The 19,100-nt window shown below is 43.5% G+C and overlaps 1 protein-coding gene across 3 annotated transcripts in view; it reads left to right on the top strand.

Moving 5' to 3' along the window:
- LOC141148306 (guanylate-binding protein 6-like) overlaps positions 1-19,100 on the top strand; it is a 128,278-nt gene that overhangs the window by 9,905 nt on the left and 99,273 nt on the right. For 2 of the 3 annotated variants that reach the window (XM_073635608.1, XM_073635609.1), the window contains exons 2-6: positions 2,410-2,790; positions 7,627-7,840; positions 7,920-8,046; positions 11,693-11,802; positions 17,518-17,702. In XM_073635608.1, the coding sequence (XP_073491709.1) occupies positions 2,514-2,790; positions 7,627-7,840; positions 7,920-8,046; positions 11,693-11,802; positions 17,518-17,702 (913 nt within the window). In that variant the 5' untranslated portion in view covers positions 2,410-2,513. The remainder of the gene's footprint in view (positions 1-2,409; positions 2,791-7,626; positions 7,841-7,919; positions 8,047-11,692; positions 11,803-17,517; positions 17,703-19,100) is intronic. The other variant, XM_073635610.1, reaches the window with a different exon arrangement.

Raw genomic sequence — 19,100 nt, 5'->3', positions numbered from 1 at the left:
GCTTCCCCAGAAAGGAGCCAGGAGAGCTGGGAGAGATTTCACCACCACTCCCCTCTCACACGGATCACCTGTAGCAGCTCCAGACAGCTTCATCCTGACACACCTGTGCTCCAATGATGGGTGGGGCACTATTCCTCCCACTGACACCAATGATGGGGCACTATTCCTCCCACTGACACCAATGATGGGGCACTATTCCTCCCACTGACACCAATGATGGGGCACTATTCCTCCCATTGACACCAATGATGGGGCACTATTCCTCCCACTGACACCAATGATGGGGCACTATTCCTCCCACTGATACCAATGATGGGGCACTATTCCTCCCACTGACTCCAATGACAGGAGTCTATTCCTCCAACTGACACCAACAATAGGGCATTATTCCTATCACTAATACCCAATACGAGGCACAATTCTTCTTTCTACTGACCAAAGGTACTAAAAACTTGTTTTACTCCTACTGACCACAGTCCGGCTCCCCTAAAGTACAGTAAACTGGCCCTTTGTTTGAAAAGTTTGGAGACCTCTGTGCTAGAGGGATGGGGAATAAATCCCTATTCGTCTGTTTTTGGCAGATCGTTTGGATGTTGGCCGGTGTAAACAGACACATGTCCATTTATACCTGCAAAGAGGGCAATGGAGGGTCTGATCGGAACCGCTTGAAAAAAATGACAGGTGGACCCGATCAGTCCGCTCATGTGAAAGTGGCCATAATGTTTATGATGACCAAAAAAATGTAAAAAAAAATGATCTAATGTCTAAAAAATCATGTTCCAAATGTAAAAAAATAAAATAAAATAATGTTCCACAATATAAATGACCCACAATGATTCTCTCCCTCTTAGCTAATTACAAAATGCCAACCTTGATTCAATGCTCTCGTTTACCCACTTAAAGCGGGAGTCCCGCGAAAAATTTTTTTTTAGATGTCAGCAGCTGCAAATACTGCAGCTGCTGACTTTTAAAATAAGGTCACTCACCTGTCCCGGGGTCCAGCGATGTCGGCACCCGAGACCGAACCGTCCCTCAATCCTCGGGTGCTGCCGCCACCATTCTCAGTGAGGGAATCAGGAAGTGAAGCGTTGTGGCTTCACTTCCCGATTCCCTACTGCGCATGCGCGAGTCGCGGTGCGCTTTCTCAATGGTCCCCGCTATCTCCTGGGACCTGTGTCTTTCCCAGGAGACAGCGGGGGAGTGCGGGAGGGGGTGTGACTCCCATGGGAGTCTATTCCCAGAAGTGGGTGCAGATACCTGTCTTAGACAGGTATCTGCACCCCCCTCCCCCCTGAAAGGTGCCAACTGTGACACCGGAGGGGGGAGGAATCCGATGAGCGGAAGTTCCACTTTTGGGTGAAACTCCGCTTTAAGGACTGAGCTTCTTTCTGAGATTTGGTGTTTACAAGTAAAAAACTGGGTTTTTTTTGCTAGAAAATTACTTAGAACCCCCAAACATTATATATATATATTTTCTAACACCCTAGAGAATAAAATGGCGGTCATTGCAATACTTTTTGTCATACCGTACTTGCGCAGCGGTCCTACAAGCGCACTTTTTTTGGAAAAAAATCTATTTTTTTAATTAAAAAATAAGACAACAGAAAAGTTAGCCCAATTTTTTTTATTGTGAAAAATAATGTTACTCTGAGTAAATTGATACCCATCATGCTTCAAAGTTGTGCTCGCTTGTGGAATTGGCGACAAACCTCTACCTTAAAAATCTCTGTAGGCAACATTTAAAAAAACTCTACAGGTTGCATGTTTTGAGTAACAGAGGAGGTCTAGTGCTATAATTATTGCTCTCGCTCCAACGATTGCGGCGATACCTCACATGTGTGGTTTAAACACCGTTTTCATATGCGGGTGCTGCTCACGTATAAGTTCGCTTCTGCATGCGAACTCGTTGGGACGGGGCCCCTTAAAAAAAAAAAATCAATTTCTTATTTATTATACCTTTTTATTTTTTATTTTTAAACTTTTCTTTAAAAAAAAAAAAAAATTGTGTCACTTTTATTCCTATTACAAGGAATGTAAACATCCCTTGTAATAGAAAAAAAGCATGACAGGACCTCTTAAATATGATATCTGGGGTCAAAAAGACCTCGGATCTCATATTTACACTAAATTGCAAAGAAAATAAAAAATAATTGAATGTCATTAAAAAAAAAAAAAAAAATGTCCCTTAAAGAGCATTGGGCGGAACTTACGTTTTGAAGTTTTTTGAGCACATGCAGTTATTGATTCATTTTTATGTGCAAGACCCCCTGTTTGTGCCCAATTGTGACCTATTTTACTAAGAGCTCATTTTATTTTTTCACATTTTGTGGAACTCGTCATCTCAGCATTTTGTTTTTTGGCCAGGAATTCTGCTTTAACATCTGTAATATCTAAATGTTACTTTTTTAGGTGCTTTAGCCTGACTGTAAAAAAAAAAATAAAAAAATAACAGATCCCTTGACTCACCCTTGACTCAGCAACTGTGAAAAGCTTGGAATAAAAAAATTATTGGCATGAAGAGGACTGTAAGAGACGCCCTGGTGAACGCTCTGGAGAACCTAGAATCCAACAGCTTCAAAAAATTTAAAGGAAAACTCAGTGATGTGAAAGTTGATGAGAAATATTCTGTTATACCAAGGAGCCGCTTAGAAAATGCAAATGTAGGCCAAATCGTTGATCTGATCTTGGATTACTATAAAGATTCTTACGGGGGTAATATTACACTGGAGGTTCTACACCACATCAATGAGAGGAAAGTAGAAGAAAAACTACGTAAAGACTTGGGAAAAGGTAAGAAAAAAAAAAAATGACAGTTTTATGGCATTTTTATTAATATTTTTTTTTTACTAGTAATGGCGGCGATCTGCGATTTTTATCGTGTCTGCGACATTATGGCAGACACGTCGGACACTTTTGACACATTTTTGGGACCATTGTCATTTTTACAGCGATCAGTGCGATTAAATTGCACTGATTACTGTAAAAATGACACTGGCAGGGAAGAGGTTAACGACTAGGGGGCTAGGGAAGGGATAAGTGTGTCCTAGGGAGTGATTCTAACTGTTAGGGGGCGTGGCTACAAGTAACACATCACTGATCACTGCTCCCAATTATAGGGAGCTGTGATCAGTGACAGTGTCATTAGGCAGAACGGGGAGATGATTGTTTACATTAGCATCTCCCCGTTCCTCCTCACCGTAAGACGATTGCAGGTGTCCCTGTGGACATCGAGTCTGCGGGACCCGCGGTCGGACTCACGGAGCTTGTGGTAGGCACGTGCATGCACCGGCGGGGGAGCGCACGTGATGGCACGGCAGCAAATTCAAAGGGACGTATAGGTACGCCCATTTGCCTGTCCGTGCCATTCTGCTGATGTACATCGGCGTGCGCCGGTCGTTATGTGGTTAAAGGTGATATAAATAAACACCAGATAGTGATAAGCAGCCCTATGAAGGGTGAGTCCAGCAACCCTTCATAGGGCTGCTTACCACTATCCGGTGTTTATTTATATCACCTTTAAGCGCTGCTTCAACCTATGAATTACATATATGAACTTCTTGGGTTGCTTCCTTTCAGTAATAGCTTATTATAGCAGCAGCTCATTCATTCATTTATTGTTTTAACTGCTTCCTGCCCGCCGTACGCCAAGTGACGTCCTCGGCTTTGAGCGGGGATATCTGAGTGATGCCTGTAGCTACAGACATCATCCAGATATCGTCTTTTAGAGCCGGCGAATCTGCGCACCATAAGAATGATCATAGCGGCTGTTCCGCCGCTTGATCGTTCTTATGGGAGGCGAGAGGGGACATCCCCCCCCTCCCGCCACCCTCCGGTGCTTGTACCTACTCACCGCTACGATCGGTGAGTCGGTCACAGGATCCACCAGCCCCGGATGTTTAGCATATAGATTTCTGGCGGACCAGATGGTCGCCTAAGTTTCTAGGATCGTTCGGAGGCCGGGTGCGATGTTATGACGTCCCGCCCTCTGTATTAAAAAAAACGGCGCCGCTTCGGCTGGGAAGCGGTGATCGTTTTTTTTTTTTTTTTTATTTCAGGCTTCTAAGCCTAGAGGTGAGATGTGGGGTCTTATTGACCCAATATCTCACTGTAAAGAGCACCTGTCGTGCTTATTCCTATTACAAGGGATGTTTACATTCCTTGTAATAGAAACAAAAGTGATCAAAAAGAATTTTTTGGGAAAAAAAGTGTCAAGCTAAAATAAAAAAAGTAAAATTAACAATTAAAAAAAATATATATTTTTTTTTTAAAGTGCCCCTGTCCCCGTGTGCTCGCACGCAGAAGCGAACGCATACATAAGTCTGGCCCACATATGAAAACGGTGTTCAAACCACACATGTGAGGTGTCGCCACGAACGTTAGAGTGAGAGCAATAATTTTGGCCCTATACCTCTTCTGTAACGCAAAACATGCAACCTGTAAAAATTTTTAAATCGTCGTCTAAGGGAATTTTTAAATAGCAAATTTTGGCGCCATTCCACGAGCGTGTGCAATTTTGAAGCGTGACATGTTGGGTATCTATTTACTCGGCGTAACTTCATCTTTCACATTATGCAAAAACATTGGGCTAACCCAAAAAGACGCATTCGAAAAATTGCTGTGCAAATACCGTGCTAAATAAAAAGTTGCAATGACCGCCATTGGATTCTCTAGGGTCTCTACTAAAAAAAACATATATAATGTTTGGGGGTTCTATGTAATTTTCTAGCAAAATAATTATGATTTTTACATGTAGGAGAGAAATGTCAGAAATGGCCTGGTAGGCAAGTGGTTAAAGTGTTATTTGTCCATAAGCGCTGGATCTGCTTGACTTTGTTTGCTTTTAATTGATATTCTATTATATTCTTTTATTTTCTATTCTATTTTTTTCTATTTTATTCCACAGCCTTAGTAGGAATCATCATCTTATTTAACGTTTATACCATACTGTATTTATCGCAGTATGTTTCCAATTCAAATATATTTTCTAGTTCAAATTCCTTTTTTAAATTTAAATTCGGATAAATAGTTTTGTTATAATGTATTTCGGATTTTTGGAAATTCATTACTACCCTGTTTCCCCGAAAATAAGACCTAGCGTGATTGTCAGTGATGGCTGCAATATAAGCCCTACCCCCCCAAATAAGCCCTACCCTGTTTCCCCGAAAATAAGCCCTACCCTGAAAATAAGACCTACAAGGACTTTAACTAGGGCTTATTTGGGGGGTAGGGCTTATATTGCAGCCATCACCGACAATCACGCTAGGTCTTATTTTCGGGGAAACAGGGTATAGAATACATCAGAATCTCTGAATAACTAAAACATTGTCCACATCTTGATTCATAGTAAAATTAATATATAACATATCTACCAGCCACACAATGGGGGTTATTTACGAAAGCCAAATCCACTTTGCACTACAAGTGCAAACTACAAGTGCAAAGTGCACTTGAAATTGCACTGAAAGTGCACATGGAAGTGCAGTCGCTGTAGATCTGAGGGGAACATGCAAGGAAAATAAAAAAACAGCATTTTAGCTTGCACATGATTGAATAATAAAATCAGCAGAGCTTCCCCTCATTTCAGATCTTCCCCTCAGATTTACAGCGACTGCACTTCCAAGTGCACTTTTAGTGCAATTTCAAGTGCACTTTGCACTTGTAGTTTGCACTTGTAGTGCAAAGTGGATTTGCCTTTCATAAATAACCCCCACTGTGTGTTTTCACAGTTGACTGGAGATTTCCTAATCTGTGAAGGCTGCACCTGAAGAAGCACTGCGCACCCAAGTGTTGTAATATGTTGGCCGATTTATGTATAATGTTGTATTGGAGTGCCATGTTGACCAGAAATTCAGTTGAGTTGTCCAAGCCAACTGAATTTTAACATATCAAGGGGACATCTGAAGACCCTTTGATGTGTTAATCTTATGCAAGTCTACCTAGTTGTGTGAGGTATGGCCTGTTAACCTAATTGAACATTTCAAAGGGTACATTGTTTAAAGAAGTATTTATTGATGGTAATTAGACTTGAGGGGGTAACAATAAGATCAAAGAGTATTTTGGGTTGACCTAGCAGAAACTCCCTCCTAGTGTACTAATATTTCAGGGGGGACTATTCAAGCTAGCAGTCAGTCCTGTCTGTGTGTGACTATGAAGGGGCAGATCTAGGAAAAATGGGACTCTAAATTATATTTACTCTGTTGGATTTTTGTCATTTGTGGACTTTGGACTTTGTTCTGTGTTGGAAGTCAATAAAGTGCATCTCTATGGGAGAATTGGGTTGCTGCGGAAGAGTACTTACATCATCATCATAATAACTACTAATTGATTATCCACCCAATATAATATTTCAGATATTTGTCATATCACTACATTATATATAATATATCACTACACCAAGTACCTTCGGGAGCACCTTGGATCGAGCGCTGGAATGTTTTTGATGGTTTAGTGATTGTGTTCCTGATAATTCTAGGTGTGATGTATAGTGAACCACCCACTGGGCGTCTTAGTTCTTCCAGCTAGTTATAACTGGAAATAGTATGAGAAAGGAGGTATGGTGCCCAGCAGGGGACACTCTATGGGTTATCTGGCACACCTGGACATGTTGGCTAGCTGAGGTGCAAGTAGCTGATGACAATGGAGACAATTTCAATTGCTGTAGGTATTTAGCTTTTTGTATTACAGGAAGCAACTGGCTGAATATTCTAAAGAGAGGTAACAGGATATAACAAGGGGTTAAATTCCGTTTTACATTTAATCATTTTTTTTGGACAGGTTCATTCAATATATTTACCCTTCAGATTTGTGGAAGTAAATATAATGATTAAAACAACACACAAGTAATACAGCAAAAAGAGATTTACTTAGCTTTGATTAAAGATGTATTACAGATGATACAACACAGATAAATACAGCATATTCAATCCAGGGGAGTTCATAACTCCTTCAATTGAAGACGTTCTTGGAGACGATGGTCCTTGATTTGTACTTCCCTTCTAAATCCAACTCAAACTTGGGACTGCTCTCCCAGGCATTTTTATATGGCAGGGAAAACAATAGCTACAACTGACGAAAAAAAAAGGTCAAAGGTTCCCAACTTCACATAGCATAATTAAGCAGATGTCTCATGCATTAAGCATGTTGTATATAGATAAAAGTGATTACTTATAAAACTATTACTAAGTTTCTTGTAAATCAATAACTAAAGATATATATCAGTATAGACCCATACAACAGTGAAGTGAAAGTGTACACCTTTATTGTTTGGGATAGAATAGGTAAAGAATAAAACCCCATCAGTTTATTTTTCGTTGTCCAGGTCTTGCTAGGGAGATTCTATTCACTTTCCGCCCTAGGGACACAATGGGAAGTTAGAGAAAATCTCTCTAAACTGGGAAGAAATCCTCTAAGACAGTTGATCCAGTGTCAGCTTCAAAAACGTTGGATTACCCAGCACTTTTTGAGTAGCTGACAATGATCAACCGGACAATGAGAGAAGGTGCATCTCCTAGTGAGGAAACAAACAGCATAAAAAACCCATTAGACCTGCAATTCCTTCTATACTCTATACAAAACTAAAAAAAAACAAGCGTGAGTATACATGAACCTTACCTTGCCTTCTTTCAGATAATTCTCCATCCCTTACTGTGGGATCAGTGATCACAATGGAAGCCCCCATCCGCCTAATTGAACACACAGAAAATGATAAGCTTGTGGTGAACCAAAAGGCCATCAACATCCTCTCCAAGTCCAACCAACCAGTGGTGGTGGTGGCTATTGTTGGCATGTATCGAACAGGGAAGTCATATCTGATGAATAAATTGGCTGGAGCTCAAAGTGGTAAGTGGTCAGTTAGTATAAAGCCATGAAACTATTGTTGATCTTTTCTAAAACAATTGTCTACATTTCTTCCATGTACGCTTTGACGTGGGGTCCACTGTTCAAGCTCAAACCAAAGGCATCTGGATGTGGTGTGTTCCTCACCCTATTAAGGCAAATCACACTCTGGTTCTCCTGGACACTGAAGGTCTTGGAGATGTAGAGAAGGTGAAAACATATGTTACTTCCAGTATATCTCTAGTGGTTGTGTTAGTTTGTAATATTTTTTATTACAGGTACTTTTATAGTGTTGTCAATGTATGCAGCACTTTACATATTTATTGTACATTCACATCAGTCCCTGCCCTCAAGGAGTTTACACTCTAAGATCCCTAGGTCACATTCATTCATACTAGGGCCAATTTATCCAGGAGCCAATGACCCTACCAGCATGTCTTTGGAGTGTGGGAGGAAACCTACTCTGGGACAGGGAGAACATACAAACTCAAGGCAGGTAGTGCCATGATTGGGATTTGAATCAACTACCCTAGTGCTGCTAGGTGTAACTGCTAACTACTTAGCCACTATACATTTTTTACATGTACTGAAACATACCTGTTGTTCCGGCAAGAAATCCAATATTATTTTAACTTGTCCACTAAATTTAAGACCCCTTTCAAACTGGGCCGCCCATAGCGTCGGCGATAAAACACCGCTATTTTTAGCGGTGTTTTACCGTCAGATTAGGGGCGCATTTTGGTCACTAGCGGGGGAGCTTTTACCCCCCGCTAGCGGCCGAGAAAGGGTTAAAAATGCCCTCAATGCACCACAATAGCGGCGTTTTGCCGGCGGTATCCCAGCGCTGCCCCATTGATTTCAATGGGGAGCAGTGGTGGAGGAGCGGAGGAGCTCCTTCACCACTCCAAAGAAGCTGCTGGCAGGACTTTTTCTAACGTCCTGCCAGCGCAGTGCTCCGGTGTGAAAGCCCTCGGGCTTTCACACTGGAGACAATGCTGCAGCTCTTTGAGGGCGGATTGCAGGTGCTATTTTTAACACTATAGCGCCTGCAAAACGCCCTCAGTGTGAAAGGGGTCTAAATCTTAACCACTTCCCGCTAGGCCTATAGCAGAATGACTGCCGGGCGGTGGTTCTATTATCCTGACTGGACGTCATATGACATCCAGCAGGATAACATGCCGGCGCGCGGCCACGGGGGAGCGCTCGCGGGGGCGCGCAGTGCAGCGATCACGAGTGTGGCATGTCAGTCTGACACGCTGCATCTCCGATCGTGGTAAGAAGCCTCTGATGGAAGCTTTTTACCAAGTGTTCAGCTGTGACCAATCACAGCTGATCATCACGTGAACCAGGAAGTGGCGGTAAATAGCATTCCTCGGTTCGTGCTGACAGGGAGAGTCGATCTGCGGCTCTTCCTGTTAGAGGGGGGTCTGTGCTGATAATCAGCATATTGATTATCAGCACAGCCCCGTCAGATGTGCCAAAAAGGTGCCCTTCAGCTGCCAGTCAGTGCCCCATCAGAAAAAGCTGTAGGTGCCCATCATAGTGACAAATAGTGCCCATATCAGTGCCAATTAGTGTCCACCACAGTGCCAATCAGTGCCTATCACAGTGCCAATCAGTGCCCTACAGTAACACCTATTAGAACCTCATCAGTACCTCATCATCAGTGCTGCCCACCAGTGCCACCTGTCAGTGCCGCCTGTCAGTGCTCATCATGGCCGCCTGCCATTATCCATTACAGCCACTTGTCAGTGCCCACCAGTGCCCCCTGTCAGTGCCCATCAGTGCCACCTATCAGTGCCCATCAGTGCCGCCTATCAGTGCCCATCAGTGCTGCATATCAGTGCCGTCTATCAGTGCCCATCAATTCTACATATCAGTGCCTCCTCATCAGTGCCCAGCAGTGCCAACTCATCAGTGCCGCCTCATCAGTGCCCATCAGTGCCGCCTCATCAGTGCCCATCAGTGCCGCCTCATCAGTGGACGTCAGTGAAGGAGAAAACACAATTTTATAACCGAAACAAAGAAAAACTTTTTTTTTTTTCAAAAATTGCTGCCTTTTTTAGTTTGTTTAGCAAAAAATAAAAACCCCAGGGGTGATCAAATACCACCAAAAGAAAGCTCTATTTGTGGAAAGAAAATTATAAAAATGTAGTTTGTGTACAGTGTAGTATGACCGCGCAATTGTCATTCAAAATGTGACAGCGCTGAAAGATGAAAATTGTCCTGGGCAGGAAGGAGCGAAAGTGCCTGGTATTGAAGTGGTTAAACAATGTTATCACATTTCCCAGCTTTTGTTTTGCCATCCGTGTTGTACTTAGGAGATTCCTCTTCACTTCCTGTTAGAAAATGACAGGAAATCTCAATAAACTGAGAGGAACTCTGTTCATTCTTCAGTAAAATCATAGGCGAGTTGTCACCCAGACAAGATAGCTTTAGATGGCCATGTAGGATTAGACCAGGGATGTACAACCTTTTGACCTTCCTGGGCCACATTGGAAGAAGAAGAGATGTCTTGAGCTACACATAAAATGCACTAACAATAAAGCAACTGAAATCTGGGGCCACGCGGCACCCACTTGCCGGGCACAGGTGGGAGTCCCTGCATTTTCCACCACTGGTGTTATACCAAACACAGCATCCCTGGCCTCCTTCCAGGCATGGCTGGGCCTGGCTTGTCTGTGCTGGCCACCGCTGCGGATGCTATGCTATTCCCGGCATCCCTCCATGCTTAACTCTCTTGCACCACATGTGGCCCATGGGCTGCAGGTTGGACAACCCTGGTTTAAACAGGCTTTATATAGGAGACAAAGAAATTACGGTAAATCCCAACTTCAGATAAAAACATCTTTTTAAGTAATCACAGACACATTTGTTTTCCTGTTGGAAAAAAGTTTAAATCATATGAGTAAAAATGACCATGCATTTTTTTTAACTTTCCCAACAGTTTAGCTTTAATCCTAACCAATAAATCTAATCCTAACTTAAAATGTATACCTAGCCAAAATATTATTTTTCATTTTTGAAGGAATAGGGAAGGTTTAAACCCACTATTGGGCATTTTTTTGGTCATGTCCTGTTGTGGAAATTTACCTTCACTTCCTGTCCTGGCGACACACCAGAAAATGAGAGGAAATCTCCACAAAGTGAGGGGAAATCCCTGCTTAGATAGCTGACACACTTAAAGATTTCAACACAACTTTTGATCTGGTGGCACATTTTTGGATTTTCCCTTCAATGACACTGTGTTAATCGTCTATAACAGAAATAGGAAAGGCAGGATCTTATCCACAGATATAAAAAAAAGCTATTAAAACTGGACAGAGGACCTAGACCTTCTTTGTTCTATCCAAAAACAAACCAAAATGTGTTACATCCTACAATTACTTATGCCGCATAGACACGACCAGAATTTACAGAAAACTTGGTCATGCGGACCGGAGTACATTGGACAATTCGATCGTGTGTGGGCTCCAGCGGACTTTTTTTCCCCAAAAGTTCGACAGACCTAGAAATGAAACATGTTTCAAATCTTTTCGACGGATTTGAGTCCGGTCGAAAAGTCCGCTCGTCTGTATGCTAGTCCGACGGACAAAAACCGACGCTAGGGCAGCTATTGGCTACTGGCTATCAACTTCCTTGTTTTAGTCCGGTCGTACGTCATCACGTACGAATCCGTCGGACTTTGGTTGATCGTGTGTAGGCAAGTCCGTTCATTCGGAAAGTCCGTTGTAAAGTCCGTTGTAAAGTCCGTCAAAGTCTGCAGGACAAAGTCTGCCGTGAAGCCCGGTCGTGTGTACATGGCATTACTTACCTACTTGGATATTTCCATAAATGTAATTCTATTTATTTTTAGGGAGATTGCAAGGGAAACATCAAGGTTTTTTCCCTTGCTATCTTGCTTAGCAGTGCCCTGATCTACAACAGCAAAGGAATCATCGACCAGGACGCCATAGACAAATTGAGGTACGTTTTGATAATATCACAATTAACCAGTACACATTGCTTGTGTAGTACCAGGGCTTTTTTTCTGCGGGAATGTGGGGGAACGCAGTTGCGACACCTCCAGGACTGACTGTATGTATTGATGCTCACTGCTGGGGGATCTATTCTAGCTGAAGGGGATCTATTTTTGCGGGGGGGGGTGGGTCTGTTGTTGCTAAGGCAGTCTATTATTGCTGGTAGGGGACCTATTGATGCTGGGGGTGGGTCTGGGTCTTATGTTGCTGGGAGAGATCTACTATTGAGGAAGAGGTCTACTGATGCTGGCTGTGCAGAGATCTGTTGATGCTGTCGGGAGTCTATTGTTGCTGTAGGGATATTTTGTTGTGGGTGGCCCATTGTTAGGGGGATCTATTGTTGCTGGCTGCTGGGGATCTATTTTACTGCTTTTCTTGTTATCATTACCAATTTCCATACAAATTACTTAACACCACAAAATAAAACTTGGTTCTGTATTGTCTAAAAGGGCAATACTGGGAGGTGGGTAGGGTATGGAACCAAGGAATGGTGCTCAGAGGTGGGTAGGGGTGGAGTAAAGGGGTGACACTGAAAAGGGAGCGTCCCAGCACCTATTGAGAAAAAAGCCCTGTGTAGTACGCTGTCCTTCTGCCCTGCTGCTGCATCCCACACTTTCTGCCAGTGAAAATTACAGTTGTAAGTTTCTGTGTAAATACAGGAGCTGTTGAAGTTTCTTCTGTCAAAAAATGAAGTGTCTGCACAGTGTTTATAAACATCCTTCAGACTCAAGATAGAGAATACAAAGTAACTTTCTTACTTTCATATCTACTGTGTCACATTTACCCCTAAGCAGGTCATACAGTGCCTTGTAAAAGTATTCATACCTCATCCCCCTTGATATTTTCCCCATTTTGTCATGTTACAATCAAAAACATAAATGTATTTTATTGGGATTTTTTGTGATAGACCAACACAAATTGGCACATAATTGTGAAGTGGAAGGAAAATGATAAATGGTTTTAAATTTTTTTTTACAAATAAATATGTGAAAAGTGTGGTGTGCATTTGTATGGCGCCCCCCCTGAGTCAATACTTTGTAGAACCGCCTTTCGCTGCAATTACAGCTGCAAGTCCTTTTGGTGTTGTCTCTCCCAGCTTTGCACATCTAGAGAGGGACATTTTTGCCCATTCTTCTTTACAAAATATCTCAAGCTCTGTCAGATTGGATGGAGAGCGTCTGTGAACAGCAAATTTCAGGTCTTGCCACAGATTCTCAATTGGATTTAGGTCTGGACTTTGACTGGGCTTTTTTGTATAACACATGAATATGCTTTGATCTAAACCATCCCATTGTATCTCTGGCTGTATATTTAGGGTCCTTGTCCTGCTGGAAGGTGAAGCTCCGCCCCAGTCTCAAGTCTTTTGCAGACTCTAACAGGTTTTCTTCTAAGATTGCCCTGTATTTGGCTCCATCCATCTTCCCATCAACTCTGACCAGCTTCCCTGTCCCTGCTGAAGAAAAGCATCCCCAAAACATGATGCTGCCACCACCATGTTTCACGGTGTGGATGGTGTGTTCAGGGTGATGTACAGTGTGAGTTTTCTGCCACACAGTGTTTTGCTTTTAGGCCAAAAATTTCAATTTTGGTCTCATCTGACCAGAGCACCTTCTTCCACATGTTTGCTGTGTCCCCCACATGGCTTCTCACAAACTGCAAACAGGTCTTCTTATGGTTTTCTTTCAACAAAGACTTTCTTCTAGTCACTCTTCCATAAAGGCCAGATTTGTGGAGATCACGACTAATAGTTGTCCTGTGGACAGATTATCCATCCTGAGCTGTGGATCTCTGCAGCTCCTCCAGAGTTACCATGGACCTCCTTGCCCAGCCTGTCAGTTTAGGTGGACGGCCATGTCTTGGTAGATTTGCAATTGTGCCATACTCTTTCCATTTTTGGATGATGGATTGAACTGTGCTTTGTGAGATGTTCAAAGCTTGGAATATTTTTTTTTTAAAACCTAACCCTACTTTAAACTTCTCCACAACTTTATCCCTGACCTGTCTGGTGTGCTCCTTGGCCTTCATGATGCTGTTTGTTCACAAAGGTTCTCTAACAAACCTCTGAGGGCTTCACAGAACAGCTGTATTTATACTGAGATTAAATTACACACAGGTGGACTCTACTAATGAGGTGACTTCTAAAGGCAATTGGTTCCACGAGATTTTAGTTATGGGATATCAGAGTAAAGGGGGCTGAATACAAATGCAACCCACACTTTTCACATATTTATATTGAAAAAAAAAAATGAAAACCATTTGTCATTTTCCTTCCATTTCACAATTATGTGCCACTTTGTGTTGGTCTATCACATAAAATCCCAATAAAATATATTTACGTTTTTGGTTGTATCATGACAAAATGTGGAAAATTTCAAGGGGTATGAATAGTTTTTCAAGGCACTGTAGATGGCTTCTGCATTTTTCACCTATAGCAGTACCCTTTCCCATACCCTACCGGTACTCAGTTATCCCTAGGACTTACACACAATGCTATAGTGCCTGGTCACCACGCCGGGGCAGGTGCAAACTGAGCAAAGCAAATAGATCCTTGCGGTTGGCAGACAGGCAAAGTGGTTCAATGACAGCCCGGGTACAAGTCAGGCAAGGTTCAGAATAGTCAGGGGCAATCCGTAGTCAAAAGACAGGCAGAGTTCAGAGAATAGTCTGATATCCAATCTGAGGTCATCGACAAGGGAATCCAAACAGCAGAGCAGGACAGATAAACAGGCAGCTTTAGCACATGTAATGAGCGATATCCCATGCGCGATCAAGGTAAAGAGCCAATGAAAATGGCTCTATACAAAGTGACTGGCTGTGTCCAGACACAGCCCGTTACATGTGATGTCCTTGTACACATTGCTTGTGCACCCCCAGGGGTGCGCAGCACGGAGATTTGGGATGAGGTGTGTTCTTTGGACACAGCCCATCCATGATTAGGGTAAAGAGCCAATAAAATTGGCCAACCACAGCTGGTCATAAATGTCAACAAACCACGATAACTCGCTGTTACCGGGTTCTCCTCCTCACACACCGATCTAGTGTGAGGAGGAGATTGTGGTAACAATGAGTTACCATTTGCAGCGTAATGTACTATCTCCAGATTGCCCCAGTAATAAAGAGTGCCTGCCTGTGAGCCCATCAGAGTGCCTGTATACCTTTCTGCAGCCCATCAGAGTACCTGTCTCCAGCCCATCAGAGTACCTGAGTACCTGTCTCCAGCCCATCAGAGTACCTGAGTACCTGTCTCCAGCCCATCAGAGTACCTGAGTACCTGTCTCCAGCCCATCAGAGTACCTGAGTACCTGTCTCCAGCCCATTAGAGTACCTGAGTACCTGTCTCCAGCCCATTAGAGTACCTGAGTACCTGTCTTCAGCCCATCAGAGTACCTGAGTACTTGTCTCCAGCCCATCAGAGTACCTGTCTCCAGCCCATCAGAGTACCTGAGTACCTGTCTCCAGCCCATCAGAGTACCTGAGTACCTATCAGCCCATCAGAGTACCTGAGTACCTGTCTCCAGCCCATGAGAGTACCTGAGTATCTGTCTCCAGCCCATCAGAGTACCTGAGTACCTGTCTCCAGCCCATGAGAGTACCTGAGTACCTGTCTCCAGCCCATGAGAGTAAGTGAGTACCTGTCTCCAGCCCGTCAGAGTACCTGAGTACCTGTCTCCAGCCCATCAGAGTACCTGAGTACCTGTCTCCAGCCCATCAGAGTACCTGAGTACCTGTCTCCAGCCCATGAGGGTACCTGAGTACCTGTCTGCAGCCCATGAGAGTACCTGAGTACCTGTCTCCAGCCCATGAGAGTACCTGAGTACCTGTCTCCAGCCCATGAGAGTAAGTGAGTACCTATCTCCAGCCCGTCAGAGTACCTGAGTACCTGTCTTCAGCCCAGAGTACCTGAGTACCTGTCTCCAGCCCATCAGAGTACCTGAGTACCTGTCACCAGCCCATGAGAGTACCTGAGTACCTGTCTCCAACCCATCAGAGTACCTGAGTACCTATCTCCAGCCCATCAAAGTACCTGAGTACCTGTCTCCAGCCCATGAGAGTACCTGAGTACCTGTCTCCAGCCCATCAGAGTACCTGAGTACCTGTCTCCAGCCCATCAGAGTACCTGAGTACCTGTCTCCAGCCCATGAGAGTACCTGAGTACCTGTCTCCAGCCCATCAGAGTACCTGAGTACTTGTCTCCAGCCCATCAGAGTACCTGAGTACCTGTCTCCAGCCCATGAGGGTACCTGAGTACCTGTCTCCAGCCCATGAGGGTACCTGAGTACCTGTCTGCAGCCCATGAGAGTACCTGAGTACCTGTCTCCAGCCCATGAGAGTACCTGAGTACCTGTCTCCAGCCCATGAGAGTAAGTGAGTACCTATCTCCAGCCCGTCAGAGTACCTGAGTACCTGTCTTCAGCCCAGAGTACCTGAGTACCTATCTCCAGCCCATCAGAGTACCTGAGTACCTGTCTCCAGCCCATGAGAGTACCTGAGTACCTGTCTCCAGCCCATCAGAGTACCTGAGTACCTGTCTCCAGCCCATCAAAGTACCTGAGTACCTGTCTCCAGCCCATGAGAGTACCTGAGTACCTGTCTCCAGCCCATCAGAGTACCTGAGTACCTGTCTCCAGCCCATCAGAGTACCTGAGTACCTGTCTTCAGCCCAGAGTACCTGAGCACCTATCTGCAAACCATCAGAATGCCCGAGTACCTGTGTCCAGCCCATCAGAGTACCTATCTGCAGCCCATCAGAATTCCAGAGTACCTATCTCCAGCCCATGCCTCATGGAATATATGTTGGACGTTTGCTTTCCAAAATGGGGTCATTTTGTGGGCGCTTCCATTGTCCTGGTGCTTGTTTGGGTACAGTGTTGCATGACTGAGTAATTGTCATTGTAAGCGTAGGAGTGCTGAAAGCTGAAACTTGGTCTGGGCAGGAAGGGGGTTAAAGTGTTGAAGTGTTTAAAACAAAAAAATAAAAAATAAATAATACAAGGGGTATTTAAAAGGTTTCTGCACTGTTATATATACAGTATTTACTGTAATAGAGTTCAGAAACTATGGAAACTTTTTGAAGAACCCTCGTAAATATCATCTCAGTGACATATACTGTATCTCAGATGTTTTTCCCATATAATAATGTTAAACAATGTGCACTAGTCCACAGTTATTATGGTTGTTATAACACATTTCGTGTTTCAGTGGTTGACCCCAGGTGCCAATCCAACACACGCTCCTCAGAAGTGTTCAGTGCAATGGTCCATTAAAAGGACGTGCCCAACACAAAATGAGAACCCAACCAGAGCCACTGACCCTTTAACTATTAATGGGTCAGATAACACTTATTAGTAATACAGCTATTCCTTTTCTTCTGGAAGACATTCAGCATATATCTCTCAATAAGATGTTAGACCACAGACCGAGGAACAATAAAGAATAGAGCCATCATTGTGCAACTTGCATATTTATTAAAACTTGCTCACCAACAGTACACTTTCCTAACAAGAAACCCAATAGGATTCACATTAAATAGTTACTTATCAAAATTTGATGGTAAAGGTGGCTACCATTACCTTAAATTTTGTGATCTAATCTTTAAATCTAAAATTTCTGAGAGGTATCAAAATGGAATAAATGTACGTTTCACATCTTTTAACATTAACAGGTTTGTCGGAGAAATTTCTGAATTTATCAAGATAAAATCAGAGGACAATGAGGACGAGGAGGAGGAATTTTCCAACCATTTCCCCATCTTTATCTGGGCTGTGAGAGACTTTCATCTGGAACTTACGCTTGATGGGCAACCGATCTCAGAAGATGAGTACCTGGAGAATGCTTTAAAGCTTAATCGTATGTACCATGGCTTTTTTTTCACTTCAGCAGAATATCTGGAGTTATTGTACTGTAACCATTACAGAAAATACAGGATTTTTTTTCTTTAACTGCCAATTGTGGCACTGTCTCTGTTTGTCCGTGAGGGAAAATCCCAAAATCTGTCACCTGAAAACATAAAGTGTTAGTAAACCCACAACAGTAAAATCAGTCTTTATATACAGTGAAGCATGCTTGTCATACTCACTGTGGAACCTAAGGGGTTAATCCTCTGCATTGTGTAAAAAGGCTGCTTGATCCTGTCTTCTCTGATCCTTGCCATCTTCCATTGTCCCCAATCCATCTCCTCATAGAACAGAGCCTTGGGGACACTCTGCACATGCTCAGATTGGTGCGTATTGCTAGAGAGCTTTTTTTTTTTTGAGAGAGTGCATGTGATTAACACAGGGTCAATCAGCACTGTCCAGAAAGAGGGTCAGGGGTCATGCAGCCTCACAGGATAATCAGAAGAGAATAAAAATTCCTCCTACAAGCTTTAACCAGTGCTCGGCCTGACACTGATAGAAGTCACAAGACAGCTATATACTGCCGGTGAGAAAAGGTATTTAGCAGTTTATATTTACTAAAACTATTGCATTTCCATGTTCTGTGTACTGTGGGTGACCAGATATAATGAATGCAGAGTCCTGGGTTTAGTAACACTTTAACCACTTCAGGCACCCCCCCCCCTTTCCGCCCAGGACAATTTTAAAGTGGAGTTCCACCCAAAAGTGGAACTTCCACTCATCGGATTCCTCCCCCCCTCCGGTGTCACAGTTGGCACCTTTCAGGGGGGAGGGGGGTACAGATACCTGTATATTACAGGTATCTGTACCCACTTCCGGCATAGATAACAGAATCTGCGGTTATTTACGCCACTTCCTGTTTCCCCCCTGCTGTCTGCTGGGAAACACACAGGTCCCAGAGACAGCAGGGACCAGCCGTATTGCGCTGCGCGACTCGCGCATGCGCAGCAGGGAACCGGGAAGTGAAGCCGCACGGCTTCACTTCCTGATTCCCTTACCGAAGATGGAGGCGGCAGCACCCGAGGACCGAGAGACGGTTCGACCTTGGGTGCCGACATCGCGGGCGCCCTGGACAGGTAAGTGTCCATGTTTTAAGAGTCAGCATTAGTCAGTATTTGTAGCTGCTGACTTTAAAAAAAAAAATTCGGCGGAGCTCCGCTTTAAGCATTTAGTGCTGTCGCACTTTGAATGACAATTGCGCAGTCATGCAACACTGCACCCGAACAAAAATTTTATCATTTTCTTCCTTTTGGTGGTATTTGATCACCTCTGGGGTTTTTGTTTTTTGCTAAACAAACTAAAAAAAAACAACATTTTTGAAAAAAAAAGATTATTGTTTCTTTTGTTTTCT

The sequence above is a fragment of the Aquarana catesbeiana genome, linkage group LG06 (genome assembly GCF_042186555.1).
Source record: "Aquarana catesbeiana isolate 2022-GZ linkage group LG06, ASM4218655v1, whole genome shotgun sequence".
Lineage (NCBI taxonomy): Eukaryota > Metazoa > Chordata > Amphibia > Anura > Ranidae > Aquarana > Aquarana catesbeiana.
This window is presented reverse-complemented; position numbering and strand designations above follow the sequence as displayed.